At 46.1% G+C, this 12,398-nt stretch overlaps 5 protein-coding genes across 7 annotated transcripts in view; 2 read left to right on the top strand and 3 right to left on the bottom strand.

Moving 5' to 3' along the window:
- Positions 1 to 75, top strand: part of LOC131888399 (mitochondrial coenzyme A transporter SLC25A42-like) — a gene marked incomplete in the record, with an annotated part of 2,365 nt that extends 2,290 nt beyond the window's left edge. Inside the window, 1 exon segment of the mRNA XM_059237248.1 lies at positions 32 to 75.
- Positions 66 to 5,308, bottom strand: LOC131888372 (chromosome-associated kinesin KIF4A-like). The gene is made up of 2 exons (XM_059237217.1): positions 5,024 to 5,308; positions 66 to 3,662 (listed from the first exon to the last, which is right to left on the bottom strand). The coding sequence occupies exons 1-2, from the start codon at positions 5,111 to 5,113 to the stop codon at positions 126 to 128; spliced, it is 3,627 nt and encodes a 1,208-aa protein (XP_059093200.1). The 5' UTR covers positions 5,114 to 5,308; the 3' UTR covers positions 66 to 125.
- A 623-nt stretch (positions 5,309 to 5,931) lies between these two features.
- On the top strand, positions 5,932 to 9,887 carry LOC131888382 (uncharacterized). 2 transcript variants are annotated; one of them, XM_059237229.1, is made up of 2 exons: positions 5,932 to 9,181; positions 9,244 to 9,887. In XM_059237229.1, the coding sequence occupies exons 1-2, from the start codon at positions 6,675 to 6,677 to the stop codon at positions 9,491 to 9,493; spliced, it is 2,757 nt and encodes a 918-aa protein (XP_059093212.1). In that variant the 5' UTR covers positions 5,932 to 6,674; the 3' UTR covers positions 9,494 to 9,887. The 2 variants fall into 2 exon arrangements, with proteins under 2 accessions (XP_059093212.1, XP_059093220.1); XM_059237237.1 differs by having other exon boundaries at positions 5,932 to 9,173; positions 9,244 to 9,438.
- On the bottom strand, positions 9,444 to 11,894 carry LOC131888416 (EEF1A lysine methyltransferase 2-like). Of its 2 annotated transcripts, none has more exons than XM_059237268.1 (5): positions 11,804 to 11,894; positions 11,486 to 11,729; positions 10,022 to 10,316; positions 9,733 to 9,958; positions 9,444 to 9,659 (listed from the first exon to the last, which is right to left on the bottom strand). In XM_059237268.1, the coding sequence occupies exons 2-5, from the start codon at positions 11,644 to 11,646 to the stop codon at positions 9,565 to 9,567; spliced, it is 777 nt and encodes a 258-aa protein (XP_059093251.1). In that variant the 5' UTR covers positions 11,647 to 11,729; positions 11,804 to 11,894; the 3' UTR covers positions 9,444 to 9,564. The 2 variants fall into 2 exon arrangements, with proteins under 2 accessions (XP_059093251.1, XP_059093258.1); XM_059237275.1 differs by having other exon boundaries at positions 11,799 to 11,871.
- On the bottom strand, positions 10,323 to 11,479 carry LOC131888408 (ankyrin repeat and SAM domain-containing protein 3-like). The gene has a single exon (XM_059237260.1). It carries the CDS (start codon positions 11,339 to 11,341, stop codon positions 10,352 to 10,354), a length of 990 nt encoding a protein of 329 aa, XP_059093243.1. The 5' UTR covers positions 11,342 to 11,479; the 3' UTR covers positions 10,323 to 10,351.
- Positions 11,895 to 12,398: the final 504 nt, after the last annotated feature.

The raw sequence follows: 12,398 nt of genomic DNA, 5'->3' as shown, positions 1-12,398 counted from the left end.
ACCTCAAACGCGCATATCTCAGAAGTTGGTGAACGATGTATGTAGTTAATAAACGAAAGTCTTCGTTGACGGCAATTGTGGGTCTGTGTCATAATTTGAATTAAATGTGGCAAGGAATGAAGAAGCTATTTCATCAGCAATCCTCTTTTTTCGAAACCGGTCCGTGGAGATTTATGGGACTCTTCTGTTTCCTCAGATAAAGGCGATTTAAAATAAGGGGTTCGCTCCGTTTTCTGAGGCGACCTCATTCCTTGTACGTCCAGAGTCCGTCGCCCAGGTTTTAAAGTTGTGGTAGCAGTATAAGTATCATTCAGAAGGGCAAAAGTATCGGTCAAGCTGTCGGAATTACTCAAGTCGCCCAAAATGGTACGAGTCCCAGTAGGACCGGATGTACCAGCCCCATCCTCAGGATCAGGCGCATCTTTGTTAATACAACGACTCGAAACACACCGACATGATTCGTTACACGACGCGCCGCCCTTTTTACAACCACATTTGTTTGAGGAGCAATCTGTCTTGCATTGGCATCCAAGATTGCTTCGGTTGTTCTTGGAGCGACGTTTTGCTGGAGGTGTTTCTTCGTCATCGTCCTCTGTCGAGATGGCGGATCCGGTACTGTCATGATCGCCCAAATATTTGCGCTTAGGAGCAAAAGAGTTGCCTCTCGCCTCGCGCACTTTCTTAATCCGTTTGAAGAGAGGCGTTTTCTGCCAATCGGGGTCGTCTTCATTATCTTCGCGATCTTCCTCAATCTCGCTGTCGTCTTCAAGTGAATGATTGAAATACTCTTCCACGGTATAGCGACCTTTTGATCCGGATTGATTAGCCACTTTCGATGCCCTGGAAGACTGGAGGTTGTTCTCTTTAGAGACCATCTTAGCCTCGCCCAGCATTTGCTGACGAAGTTTTTCATTTTCTTCGCCCATTTTTTCGAGCTCGGCATGGAGCTTGGAGAAGTTTCGAATTTCTTGCTCGTGGATCTTCAACCGTTCGGAGTCATTAGCATTGGCCAAATTACCCAACAGAAATAGAACTTTCTCCTCATGAGCTCGATTAAGTTTGAGGTTGTCGGTCTCAAATTCGTTCTTGAGATCGGCAATTTCTTTCTCCAGAGTGTTCGTGTTTCGGACGGCCTCCTGATACAACTGGCGAAGCTCTTCGAACTCAGATTTTAATTGCGAAGCACTCACAGTTTGCTCGACAGTCTTGTCAAATAGATGATCAAGGGCAATCTTGGCTTCAGTCATGGTCCTAAGATTATCAAATCGGTTATTGTTAACGTCTTTGTTGTCGTGTTCCAAGTCCGTGATCTGTTTCTGCAAAGCTGCGATCTGAGCATTTTGAATATCAAGTTCGGCTTGAAGTTCCTCCGTCTTGGTCTTCATCATCACAATATCCTGAGTGTTCATGGTTCCACGCATATCCTTCTTGATGTCGTTTAGTTGCTTGGTAATGGTCTTTCGGTCGTTCAATAATTGCTCTCGGCTCTTGGTGGCCTCTTTCACCGATACCACGACGTCCAAATCTTCGTTGATCAAAGTCCTCACACGATCGCCCGCTCCTGCCAATCCACTTCGACCCGCAATCATGGCTCGGGAGGCTTTTTGTTTGTCAATGACTTCCTTGAGCCTCTTGTTGATGCTGATTGCTTCCTCCATTTTCCTCTTGAGCACGGTTTGTTGCTTGGTATGGAGTGTTTCCATTTTAGCAATCTTGACCTGTTGCTTTCGCTCTGCCTGTTTGAGCTTGATCACTTCCTTCTCTTTTTGTTGCTTCCATACTCGAACCTTTTCGGCATCTTCCCGGATTTGCTTGATAAGTTTCACTTTGGTTTGCTTCATCTGAGTGATATCCTCTGAGAGCTTCTTCACTTGGGCAGCGTTCTTCTCGTTCATTTTGATGGCCTTTTGTTGTTCCAACATCTTTTTCTTAAGGTCTTGAATCTGATGCTCGAGATCTTGAATGCGTTTGCGGCGTTGCTCGGAAATCTTGCAGGTCGGATCATTTCCGGTGTGCTTTTGTTGATGGGACAATTCCTCCTTTTCTTTTATGAGCTTGTTCATGTCACCTTCGATGGCGGCAAGAGTTTCCTCGTATTTCTTTTTCATCTCTTGGAGCTTCTCATCATTTGCAAACATGTCAGAGGCAAGCCTCTCCTTTTGGGCCAACATTTTGTTCAAGTTCTGAAGCTGAGTGGTCAAAGCGTTTTGTTTGAGTGCTCGGGCAGCTCCAAATTCATCATCATCTCCGCCATCTTCGTCGTCTTCGCCACCAGACGAAGAATGATCATGAGGCTGCCATTGCGATCCATCTGCATGAGCCATGTCTAAGTCCATGATCGTTTTTTCGGCGTCAGCTTGCAAATGAACAATATCAGCAACTTTCTGCGAGAATCCTGCCACGTCAAGTCCTTCCTTCTGGCTTAGCACCTTGGCTTCAGCCAAAAGTTCTTTGAGTTTGGTTTTGAGCTTCGCATTGGACGCGTCCAGCATAAGAGCCTTTTCGTTGATGTGAGCCAACTCGTCCTGACAAGCCACCAACGCATTGGTGAGCTCCTTGTTTTCATCTCTCATTCGCTTGGCCTGTTCTTGAAGTCGTTGTGTCTCTTCAGAATCGACGACACCCACCGCATTTCTGACCATTTGAAGCTTGAGCTCTTGGTTTTCAAGCCGCAACCTTTGGACCTCAGCACTTTGGTCGGCTCCGTCAAGGTTAACAATGGGCTTGTTCTTAATCTTGCGCGCCCGATCGGCATACCTCAGAGTGTTCAAAGTCTCCTCAAGGTTGGAATCCGCGGGAGAGACACAAGCCAACATTAGGGTGTAAGAGTTTCCTCCTAGTGAATCTTGCAAGAGACGAGTAAGCTTGGAATTCCGATATGGCACATGGCTCGAGGGTCCGGATCTGTCCTCACCTAAGGCAGCAATCACGTTGCCTAGAGCGAGCAAACCTTGATTGATGGCTACGCCCTCCTTCATACGATCACCCGTGGCTTTGGTTTTCTTGGCCCGTTCGGATCCGGCCAAATCGACCAAATGGAACTTGGCCAACGTGCTCTGACCAGATTGATCAATCATATTCAAGAAAACGGTAAAGATGGCGTGCGATCGACTGCTCGTGTTATTCATGGCCGTGGCCGCTGTCACACGCTTGGTGGAGCCCAGTGTCAAAACATCCATGGTGTGATCCAGGGATTCGACGGATTCCTCCGTCAATCCCGGAATAACCACACCCCGCGTCGGATCTTCACGGAGATCACATACACAATCCTCTTTTTTGTGGCTCTTGGGCGACAATAAGTCATATAATTGTTCGCGGTACAACTCAACGAAGGCCACACGAACCCGCACATCCAGCTCATGACGACGTTTCGCAATCTCGGCAAAGATATCGCCTACCGCTCTTTGGATAATGCCAGCCAAAGCGGGATCGGATTGAGCTTGTCCTGCCTGATAGGACGTGCCCATTGAATGTGTCTTGCCAGATCCGGTTTGCCCATAGGCCAACACTGTGGTGTTGTAACCTTCGAAGAGCTTCACGATCATGTCTTGGGAGGACTCGTCATAGACCGTTTTCTGGGTGGAGCCTGCTCCGAAAGCGAAGTCAAAAGTGAAGGCTTTCTCCAAAGACGGCAAATAAATTTGCGGACGGTTCGGAACCACCTAGAAAGTAGAATGCACACGTGGAGGAAAATTGGTCTTCAGTCTTCCTACCTGACACAGATGATTGGTTGGCTAGCTCTAAATTTGTGACAAGTCATGAAACATTCATTTTTTTTAAGGTAAGCTCAAAGTTTCGACCTGGTGATAGACAGAAATGTTCTACCGGTCCCAACGACCAAAAAAAGTTATGAACTGTTCATTCGGAATTTAAGATAGAGTTGACCAAACTACTGCTGCCCCGCCACTTCATATCAAGGGTCACCTGCCCCACGATCCCGAAGAACGCCCCTCACCCGCACGTGTATCGCAGATTGGTGGTCTCTGAGCGAGCTAAGACTTCCTACAAACAATGCCAAAGTGATTATGGACGTTTTACACAAAATGATATCCGGTTCATTTCGAAGTAGCTCCGGCCACTGATCGGTAGGGACAGTGGAGACTCAAGGACTCAATGAAGGGCTGGCTATAAATGGGACTACGTTATTCTTCACTGTCATTAAGTAGGTGGTGCAAAATTTAGATGGATAGATTGATTTCAAATTGTTATCTGGTTTAGATCAGGGTTGGCTTAAACCCGCCAAAAAAAAAACCCAAAACGCGCCCTTGGGCGGGTTAATGGTGAATCCTTTTCAATGTTTTTCTGATGACCTTTCTCTTTCTTTGGCGACAATTTGATTGATAATGAAACTGGAAGAGCAATATGTCTTGATATCATGGAATAAATGGTAGGGAACTCAAAGTCTTCCTTCTTGTTGTTCACTCCTTAAATGTTCTAAAGGTCAATTTTGGGTTTCCTGCTCGGTTCTTTTTGAATTGCGTGTCAAATGCAGTGGCTTATTTGCTGCAGTTCTTTGACTAGTGATGCACTAATCCCAAATCAGCAGGGAGACTTTCAAATCTTTTTACTTCTGCTGTTGAACGTTTCACCTTTTTTCATTTTGAAATGAGACAAAAGTTCGTCTCATTCCCCCTCCAAAAAACCTGTATTGGTATGGCGTTACTTTTTCAAAAATGTAGTACATGTAATGTAAACACATGTACATGTACATGTAAAATAGTAATGGAGTACAATTTTTGTCACTCAAAATTGACTGTGACAAAATTTGGCTCAAAATCAAAAAAGAAGAGAAACAAAAAATATTGATATAAAAATTGATAAAACTCGCCTTATTAAACTACTAAAACCAATTAAACCCATCAAGGAAAAAACCCGTCACACACGCCCATTTAAACCCCCCAAAACCACCCTGGGATTAACCCATTTGCCAACCCTGTCTTAGATATAGAGTTTAAGGGTCGTTAACCTCGTCTTCTTAGGTTAAGTTAGATTCAATGTGAATGATAAATGTATTCATTATTACCTGCACCACGGATTGGCATCCTTCCTCATTCTCCTTATTGGACAGGGGCCGAATTCGAATGGCCACTTTCACGGGGATCACTTTATCCATGATGCTGAGAGGTCAGAGAGCGATCAATTTTCAATTCTAGATGGGGGGCGGTTCCAATAATTCAAAAAAGGGTTGGTTCAACGGGTCCACTCCCTATTTGCCATGTTTCTTATAAAATTCTGTATGCTCGTTCCGAGCTTGGTTCCTGGCAACTCAAGTCTCAACCGACCAGATTCGTTGGTGAACTTCTACAGAATTAGATAGTGTTGCCCGGTTATTAGTTGCCAAATCGGCCCAATGAGACGCCCTAAAAAGGCCAGATCCAGATATTTCGGGGGGAGGAAACAAGCGTTTATCTCCTGTAGCTCCTTTAGTTGACGGAATTAAGAATGATCGTTCTCAATTTAAGGGGGAAAAATTATAGTTGGTAAGCCAGACAGTCTGAAAAGGTTTGCGTCCTGCGTTAATTGAGTGTGCAAAGCCTCCTTCTTGCCTCCCACTGCTCTGAGAAAATGAATAAAGCTCAAATCTGGCGGACTGACCTGCCATTTGTCAGCACTGCCTAGTCATCGCCTGCTTTTGAGTCTGGGTTGGGTTGGGGCTTGCTTGCTTCCTTCTAGTTCCGAAATCTGGATGGAGCGAACGGAGCCAACTCCTGCCAGTTCAACTGCCGGATGGCGGCTTACCGCCCAGATTTAAAGGCAACGGTGGACCTGAGTGTGACCAGTGACCAGCTACCATTGTCCGCCCCAATTGAAAGCATCTGGCCCATGTTTGAAGGCGAAAGAGTAACTATCAAGACACATGACAACAAGAAAAAAAATAGTTTGGCCGTTTTTAATGTTGCATGTTAGTAAGGGGCTGTAAATTTGCCAGATTTATCCTCTTGTTCGAAACAGAAGTCCGCAATGCATGGAAAGGCGTTCCCCAGGGGTCGGTCTTCTCGTGCTCATCATCGCTCAGGGTTTTATTTGCATTATTGTTTAACAGGCTTTTTTGGGCCGAAATGATTACCGCATTTGTGCCTTCTCATTCCACTAAAAAAGGGAAAATTCCTCCCAAAATGAAAGGAATACCCCAATTCCCTGGACCCACTACACAACTAATCATTCAACGCCACACAGTTATTGGCCATATTTGAGAAATTGCAAATGGCCAAAGTCGCAAGGGATTACTCGATAATCAGCCTGATTGTCACTTAATCATTCCTGTATGAATCTTCGCTTTCACGATTGAGTCATGCCATCCTCGGTGGAGGATCTCTCTCAGCTGTTCCCAAATGAATTCCAGCTAGCCCGTCTTTTTGTTCCCTGCCTTCCTTCCTGATCCTCCTTTCCCCTCTCTCATATGCATACTCTCAATCAACACTAACCTAGACAGCTAGCCAAGGGGGAAAAGGGAGAAAGAGGCATGTGTCTGTCTTCCTTCCTTTTCTACGTACACATGGACGTTCATTCTGTTCAAACACATGCCAATGAAAAAATCATGAAACGATCGAAAAAAAAAGCAATGGCTGATCTCTACATGCCGTCCATGACATGTCAGATCGTTAGTGGCAAGTGGCCATCGTTTTGAAACAGATTCATAATTAGGTTGAGTGGACCAGCCTCTGGACACGATCATGTCGCTCTCCAATGTTTGGGGGGAAATCAAGAAATCGAAGCGTGTGGGCATCTATGTTCATTTCTTGGGCCAAAACGGGGGCTCGCAAACGGCGTGTCTGTATCCGGGCAAGTCATATGTGAATGGATGCAGGCTTTTGCTGGACGCTTGTCAGTCCGATGCGGAGTTGAGTTGCCTCTTTCCCAAGGGCACGTGGGTGTGTTTCGATGCCATTCATCAGCCTGGACATGAAGGGGATGCCTCATTTCATCAATCGAATGACAATGGTAGTTCTCATCAAACCGAGGAAGGACAGGGTTCAGATGGAATATCGCCATTGTTGGAGGCCGAGAACCCCGCCCAAGATCAGAGCATTCGAAGATGCGAGTGGTTAATAACGATGCTATGGTCAGGTCCAAGCAAACCCAATGGCGAGAATCTCAAGAATGGATATGATTTCGCCAAAGAAAACCACGAATTTCAACAACTGGTCCAACACAACCTTTCAGCCATGCCCAGTAGGCCGGTTCCTGGTACCGATTTTGAGACCTCTTCTGCAACAAGTCAGAGCAATTGGTTCGTTAAAAACTTGAAATTACTCAAATCGACGTCCATTCTGCCTCATCCAGACACTGATCCAAACGCTCAAACCAGTCCGGGGATCATCCAATCGGTTCATTTGCCTGAAGGAGGAATCATTTCCCTACAGAACGGTTATGAAGTCTTCTGTCATCGGGGACGAGCTTACTCCGGAACGAGACATTGCGCACTTCATTGTGATTTGAGCGATTTTCTCGCCGTGGGTCAAAACGTCTCCGTCACTTTCGTTTCCAATCGGGATGAGCATGGACAAGAAGTTTACTTTTCGGATTTGCCCGCCCCATGGGTGGCTTTAGCGTGCTTTGTGAACACTTCCATTCATTTAGATGTGCCTCGCATACTATTTGAGCATTTAGATCAAGATCAAGACAAGTTCTTCGTGGCCAAAATTATCAGCTTCGATTGCCCTTTGAATGGTGAGAAAGAAGAGGGTGTGGCAGGGGGCGTAGCTGAACTGTTGTCGTTTGACGAGTTGTCCAGTTTGGCCTTTTCCAAGGAAAGGTTTCAAAGAAGTATTGTGACTCAGCCCAAGGTCAAGCGCGTGCGCTTCCATCGGTCCCGACTCATCCATTTGGGCATGTCTTTAGCTAAAGCCGATCTCCGGTATTTTTTCTCCCCATATGCGTTTGCCATGAATATCTTCTACTGTCACATTCGGCAAATACTCGAAAATACCCAGCAGTTGGATGGCATTCATCATGAGGTCTCGATTGGGTGGAAGAACAGTATCAGTTTCTTACATTCCACCGCTCAAGATGTGATTAATGTGCCCACAGCCAAACCTGACGATTCTCTGTTCCTTCCCAGACTCGCTTCTTTTCAAACGATCAAGTTTCTATCCTTGGTTGGTCTTGATGTTGTGTCTTACGAAAACTTACTGGATGGTGTCCATCCTCCTCGAGGTTCTTCTCATTTAAAACATAGCTTTGGTCGAGTAGTCAAGCTCATGCCCGCTTCAACTCAAAACGCCAGCGTCAGTAGAGGGTTCATAATGGCCGAGTCCGGGACATTCATGGGCCAAAGCCTGGCTTTTAAAAAGAGTCAACTGCAAGTTTTCGGCTTCCAAGTGGGAGGTGCTGATCTGCGTCGCCTCTTAGATTTAAACGATGAAGTTTTCTTTGATACCAGAAATGAAAAAAACACCCCTAAAATCACTAACGTTTTCATTGGATGCCAATCTCCGACCAAACATCCTTTCAGTGCTTATAGTGATTTGAGTCGACACCAGTTTCGGCGATTCTTGTTGTTCTTAGACCGCCGCGGCTTAACCATGTCCGAGTTTTTCGGCATCATCTCCGAGAAGAATCCTTCGGCTTTGCCGTTTGTTCCCTTCCCTGGAGAAGAGAATAGAGGCACCGTCATCCATCTCGTTCGAAACTGGGTCACTCATCAGAAGGCTCCACTTGAACAAAACCACTCGCACGCCTCCCTAGCTGTGGGCGGAGTCATTCGAGTGGATCGAGGTCCAAGCGTCGGTCAATTGGTTTACTTTCATAACAGAAACTGTTGGGTTCTCGGATATAATTTGCGGATGGCGGATCTCTCACACATCTTCATTGTCGGTCAGAAAGTGTCGTTGGAAGTGTCCGAATCCAGTCACTCTTTCGATGACATCCTTCCGGGCGAGTCCATTAAATTGTTTGCCACCATTGTTTGGACAAGCAAGTTTCGACCAAGATGTGTTCCGATCAAAACTGTTCCGCGTTCTTCTCACGTGGAGAACTGGTTAGGGAAGCGAAATCTTGATTGGGACAGATTTCAACGGCTCATTTTGGGCTGTTTACCACCAGTTCCCGAGCATTGGATTGTTGGTAAACCTGGGAACATGCTTCAAGCTTACAAATCCGATATCTCGTTAAAAATGTCCAATCGAACGGATTTGGTCAATTTACCGGTATTTCGTCATGGCCAGCAAGCAGTAAGAATGTGCGATATTGCCTTAGATATATCATCTCCCAACGATAACCGATTGCAAACCCTAATTACAGACTCGGAAGGTGCTCAAATGGCGTTTCATCTCCAAAGAACTTTGTCCTGTGCACTAGAGCTTTACGAAAGGCAAGATCAACAACAACAAATGTTCAATGTGATATCAAACGAATCTCAGATCAATTACAAGCACTCAAAAAAGCGCAAGGAGCGACAGAAGAAAGGCAAAGGAAATCAATGTTCCAAAAAAGCCAGGCCATCAAAATAAGAAACCTATATTCAGTTCATAAAGTTGGATATGAAGTCTAATGTGTGCATTCACATTAACACACAAGAATTCATCATACTGACGGATGTAATGATTTAATCCTATGTACAATTCAACTTTTAACAAATATTACTGACGTGACCATGTTACCGACTTTGCCGCCAAATTGGAATTGAGGGGTCGGAATCACTTGATGTAAACGAAAACCTGTAAATAAAAATAATTTGCTTCAGCAGTACTAGGGGACAATCCGCGTGTCTCGCATTCTTTAACACGTTACCTGCAGAGAAATGATCGATCAATTCTTCCTCAGTCCAGTTACAGGACGTTATAAAGAAGTACCCCTGTGGGTCTAGTAGCGCCTGAACATGCCGAATATAAATGTTTCTCTTGGTTTTGGTATCTTCAGGATCCAAACTAACGGCATCATATGTTCCTTTATCCAAAATCACGTTGTAAGTTTTCGATAATAATGGGGAAGAGTTGAGGTTCAAAATATCACAAGTCTAAAAGAAAACAAAAACCAGCGTCATATGTATGCATTTCATTTTCTAAAATCCCAGTCTTACTTCAAAGGTCAGGCCTTGAGCGTCATGCTTTTCCGCTAGCTTGAGTGAGAGAGCGATGGCGTCCGGTGAATAATCCACTCCCGTAACTCGACTAAACCCTTCTTGAGCCAAATGAACGCAAGTGACTCCATTGCCACAGCCCAGGTCCAATATCTCTGCCGTCTTGGGCACCTTGTCTTCGTTTCTGTCAAACCATCTGAGCACGCGAAAGAGGCTATCCTCGCCAAACCAAATCTCACCCTCGTCCCCGTGGTCATCAAAGTTTTTGAGCTCAGTGGCGTAGGTGGCGTCCCAACTGAAAATAGGGACACATGACATTGGGGACTAGGTTTAGGTTGGATGGACGAACTGAGAGCTCTGTCGAGCTCGAATGACGGCGGCCGACAACTTCTTTCGAGGTCCCATGAGCTCAATCACGCCTTTCAAATCTCGCTCCGACATGGTTAGCAAACGGGGTAGATCAATGTTTCGCTCGTTCAAGCGTGGCAAATATTTCAAATCAACGCCGGCCTCGATCAAAAACGACGACAAAGACGGGCTCGAGGATGCCGATAAGCGCAGATTGGCCCATTTTTGTTCCACCAACGCCGGCCCCGCTAAGGCACTGGGAGCTTGAGCCCGGGATGAGCGCAACAGAAAAGCCAACAGTCGGTCCCGACCATATTTGACAGCCACCGACTTGGGAGACTCGTTCTGGATATTGGTAAAATTCACATCCGCCCCATGATGGATTAACACCTCAGCCACCCGGTCATGACCCTCTTTGATGGCCATCATGAGAACGGAATAGCCTTGGGTATCTTCAATGCGCCGATTGGGATCGCACCCGCATTCTAAAAGCAACTGAGTGGACCCGTGGTGACCCATGCGAACGGCATGAAACAGAGGGTTGAGTCCGCGCCCATCAGGTCGTTCGAGATCGGCGTGTACTAATCCGGCTTGCAAGGTTAGCCGTAAAAGTAATTTCAAGGAGCGTTCATGGCCGCACACGGCGGCTAAGGCCAAAGCGCTCCGCCCGTCTTCATTCACGGATGAGAGCAAAGCCACTGGATCGGCCGTGTCCACCATAAACTGAATGAGAGCGGCGTGATCGTAGTAAGCCGCATACATAAGCGGGGTCCAGCCGTGACGATTGCCTTGGGTCAATCGGTCTCGGAGGTCGGTCACTCGGACCACCTGCTCGATATCGCCCACGGAAGCCGCCGTGTGAAGGTCCAGACCGAACTCCGGATCCAAGGCCTCAGCCGAGTTTAGGCCAAACGTGCCGAAATGAACGGCCGTAGCCCTAACTTCAGAGTCGTTAGATATCCACTGAGCCATGATATGATCGAGGATAAGTCCAAATCCAAGGCCCAGTCTGGACTTAACACCTATTCCTTGATTCCTTGCCCGCTCTGGGACAAGATGTTTCGTGCCCCTGAGAATGAAAAGAGGTTCATGCAAGACTCAAGGCGTCAGACTTACTGCTCTTTCGTGCCCAACACAGAACCCGGAAGCTCGTCCTCGTCGTTGTCCTCGTCGTCGTGGCTGTAGGGGGCGTGGGTAGGCCGGTGGTCAGTCGAGGGCAGTGTTGGGTCTGAACCAGGGGCCACGTGGCCGTGGGCCACTGGCTGTATCTGACGCATGCCTCAGGTCAATGGAGAGCTTAATCGGACGTGAATGGGTCTGGGTTGCCTTGACAATGAGTGAGGACGTCCGACGGCCAAACCTAAATAAAAGAAAGTCAGAGAATGAGCCACCAAACGGCCGAATCGACGACCCAAGGGCACTGACTGACCTTACCTAACTGCAGAGTGAACTGGTAACTCGATCAAGTTGGTGATAAACTGAGTTTGTAACTGAGAAATGCATCATCAAAACAAACAGTGCTTCCAGATGGCTGGCCGGAAAATTTTGATAAAAAGCGCAAGAAAGAGGAAAGCGCAACATTGACAAAATGGCAATGTAATCAAAAGTAAAGCCATTAAATATTAAAAAAGACTTCAAGAAGACCTTGATAACAAATGCAAATGTTGTCTTTTTCATATACTTGATGAACAGCATGAAGTAGGAGTGTGGGTAATACAGTAGCTTTTCAGTAGAAATGTCTTCCTTGGGCAGGACAAAGGGACAGTAACTCATTCAGAGGGCAGTGGTTATGAAATTACAATGAACTCTTTCTCAATCTCATTCATTCTTTGATCTGCTACCCTCAATTGTTCACAGGGGATATGTAGTCGTAGTTGTTGATCCTGTAGCAGGATTTAAGTCAGACTTGGACAAGTTTTTGATCAAAATTCCTGATCAAGCCTTAATCAATGGCTAGCTCTAATTCTTTGGCAGATTAATTTTTTCATGGAAATAAAGCTAATTAGGATACATAAACTTGTCATCTTGA

Source organism: Tigriopus californicus, chromosome 1 (assembly GCF_007210705.1).
Source record: "Tigriopus californicus strain San Diego chromosome 1, Tcal_SD_v2.1, whole genome shotgun sequence".
Taxonomy (NCBI): Eukaryota; Metazoa; Arthropoda; class Copepoda; order Harpacticoida; family Harpacticidae; genus Tigriopus; species Tigriopus californicus.
The sequence above is the reverse complement of the archived record's forward strand: the minus strand, read 5'-3'. Positions and strand labels throughout refer to the sequence as shown.

Bases quoted from the DNA above. Each gene is read 5' to 3' on its own strand.
- LOC131888372 (XM_059237217.1), bottom strand. From the start codon at position 5,113: ATGGATAAAGTGATCCCCGTGAAAGTGGCCATTCGAATTCGGCCCCTG. The intron at 3,663-5,023 runs GTAATAATGAAT...TCTACTTTCTAG, and splicing joins GATGCCAATCCGTGGTGCAG to GTGGTTCCGAACCGTCCGCA.
- LOC131888408 (XM_059237260.1), bottom strand. From the start codon at position 11,341: ATGGCTCAGTGGATATCTAACGACTCTGAAGTTAGGGCTACGGCCGTT.
- LOC131888382 (XM_059237229.1), top strand. From the start codon at position 6,675: ATGTCGCTCTCCAATGTTTGGGGGGAAATCAAGAAATCGAAGCGTGTG. The intron at 9,182-9,243 runs GTGCGATATTGC...CCCTAATTACAG, and splicing joins GGCCAGCAAGCAGTAAGAAT to ACTCGGAAGGTGCTCAAATG.
- LOC131888416 (XM_059237268.1), bottom strand. From the start codon at position 11,646: ATGCGTCAGATACAGCCAGTGGCCCACGGCCACGTGGCCCCTGGTTCA. The intron at 10,317-11,485 runs GTAAGTCTGACG...CCCTATTTTCAG, and splicing joins GTGTTGGGCACGAAAGAGCA to TTGGGACGCCACCTACGCCA. The intron at 9,660-9,732 runs GTAACGTGTTAA...TTTTATTTACAG, and splicing joins GATCGATCATTTCTCTGCAG to GTTTTCGTTTACATCAAGTG.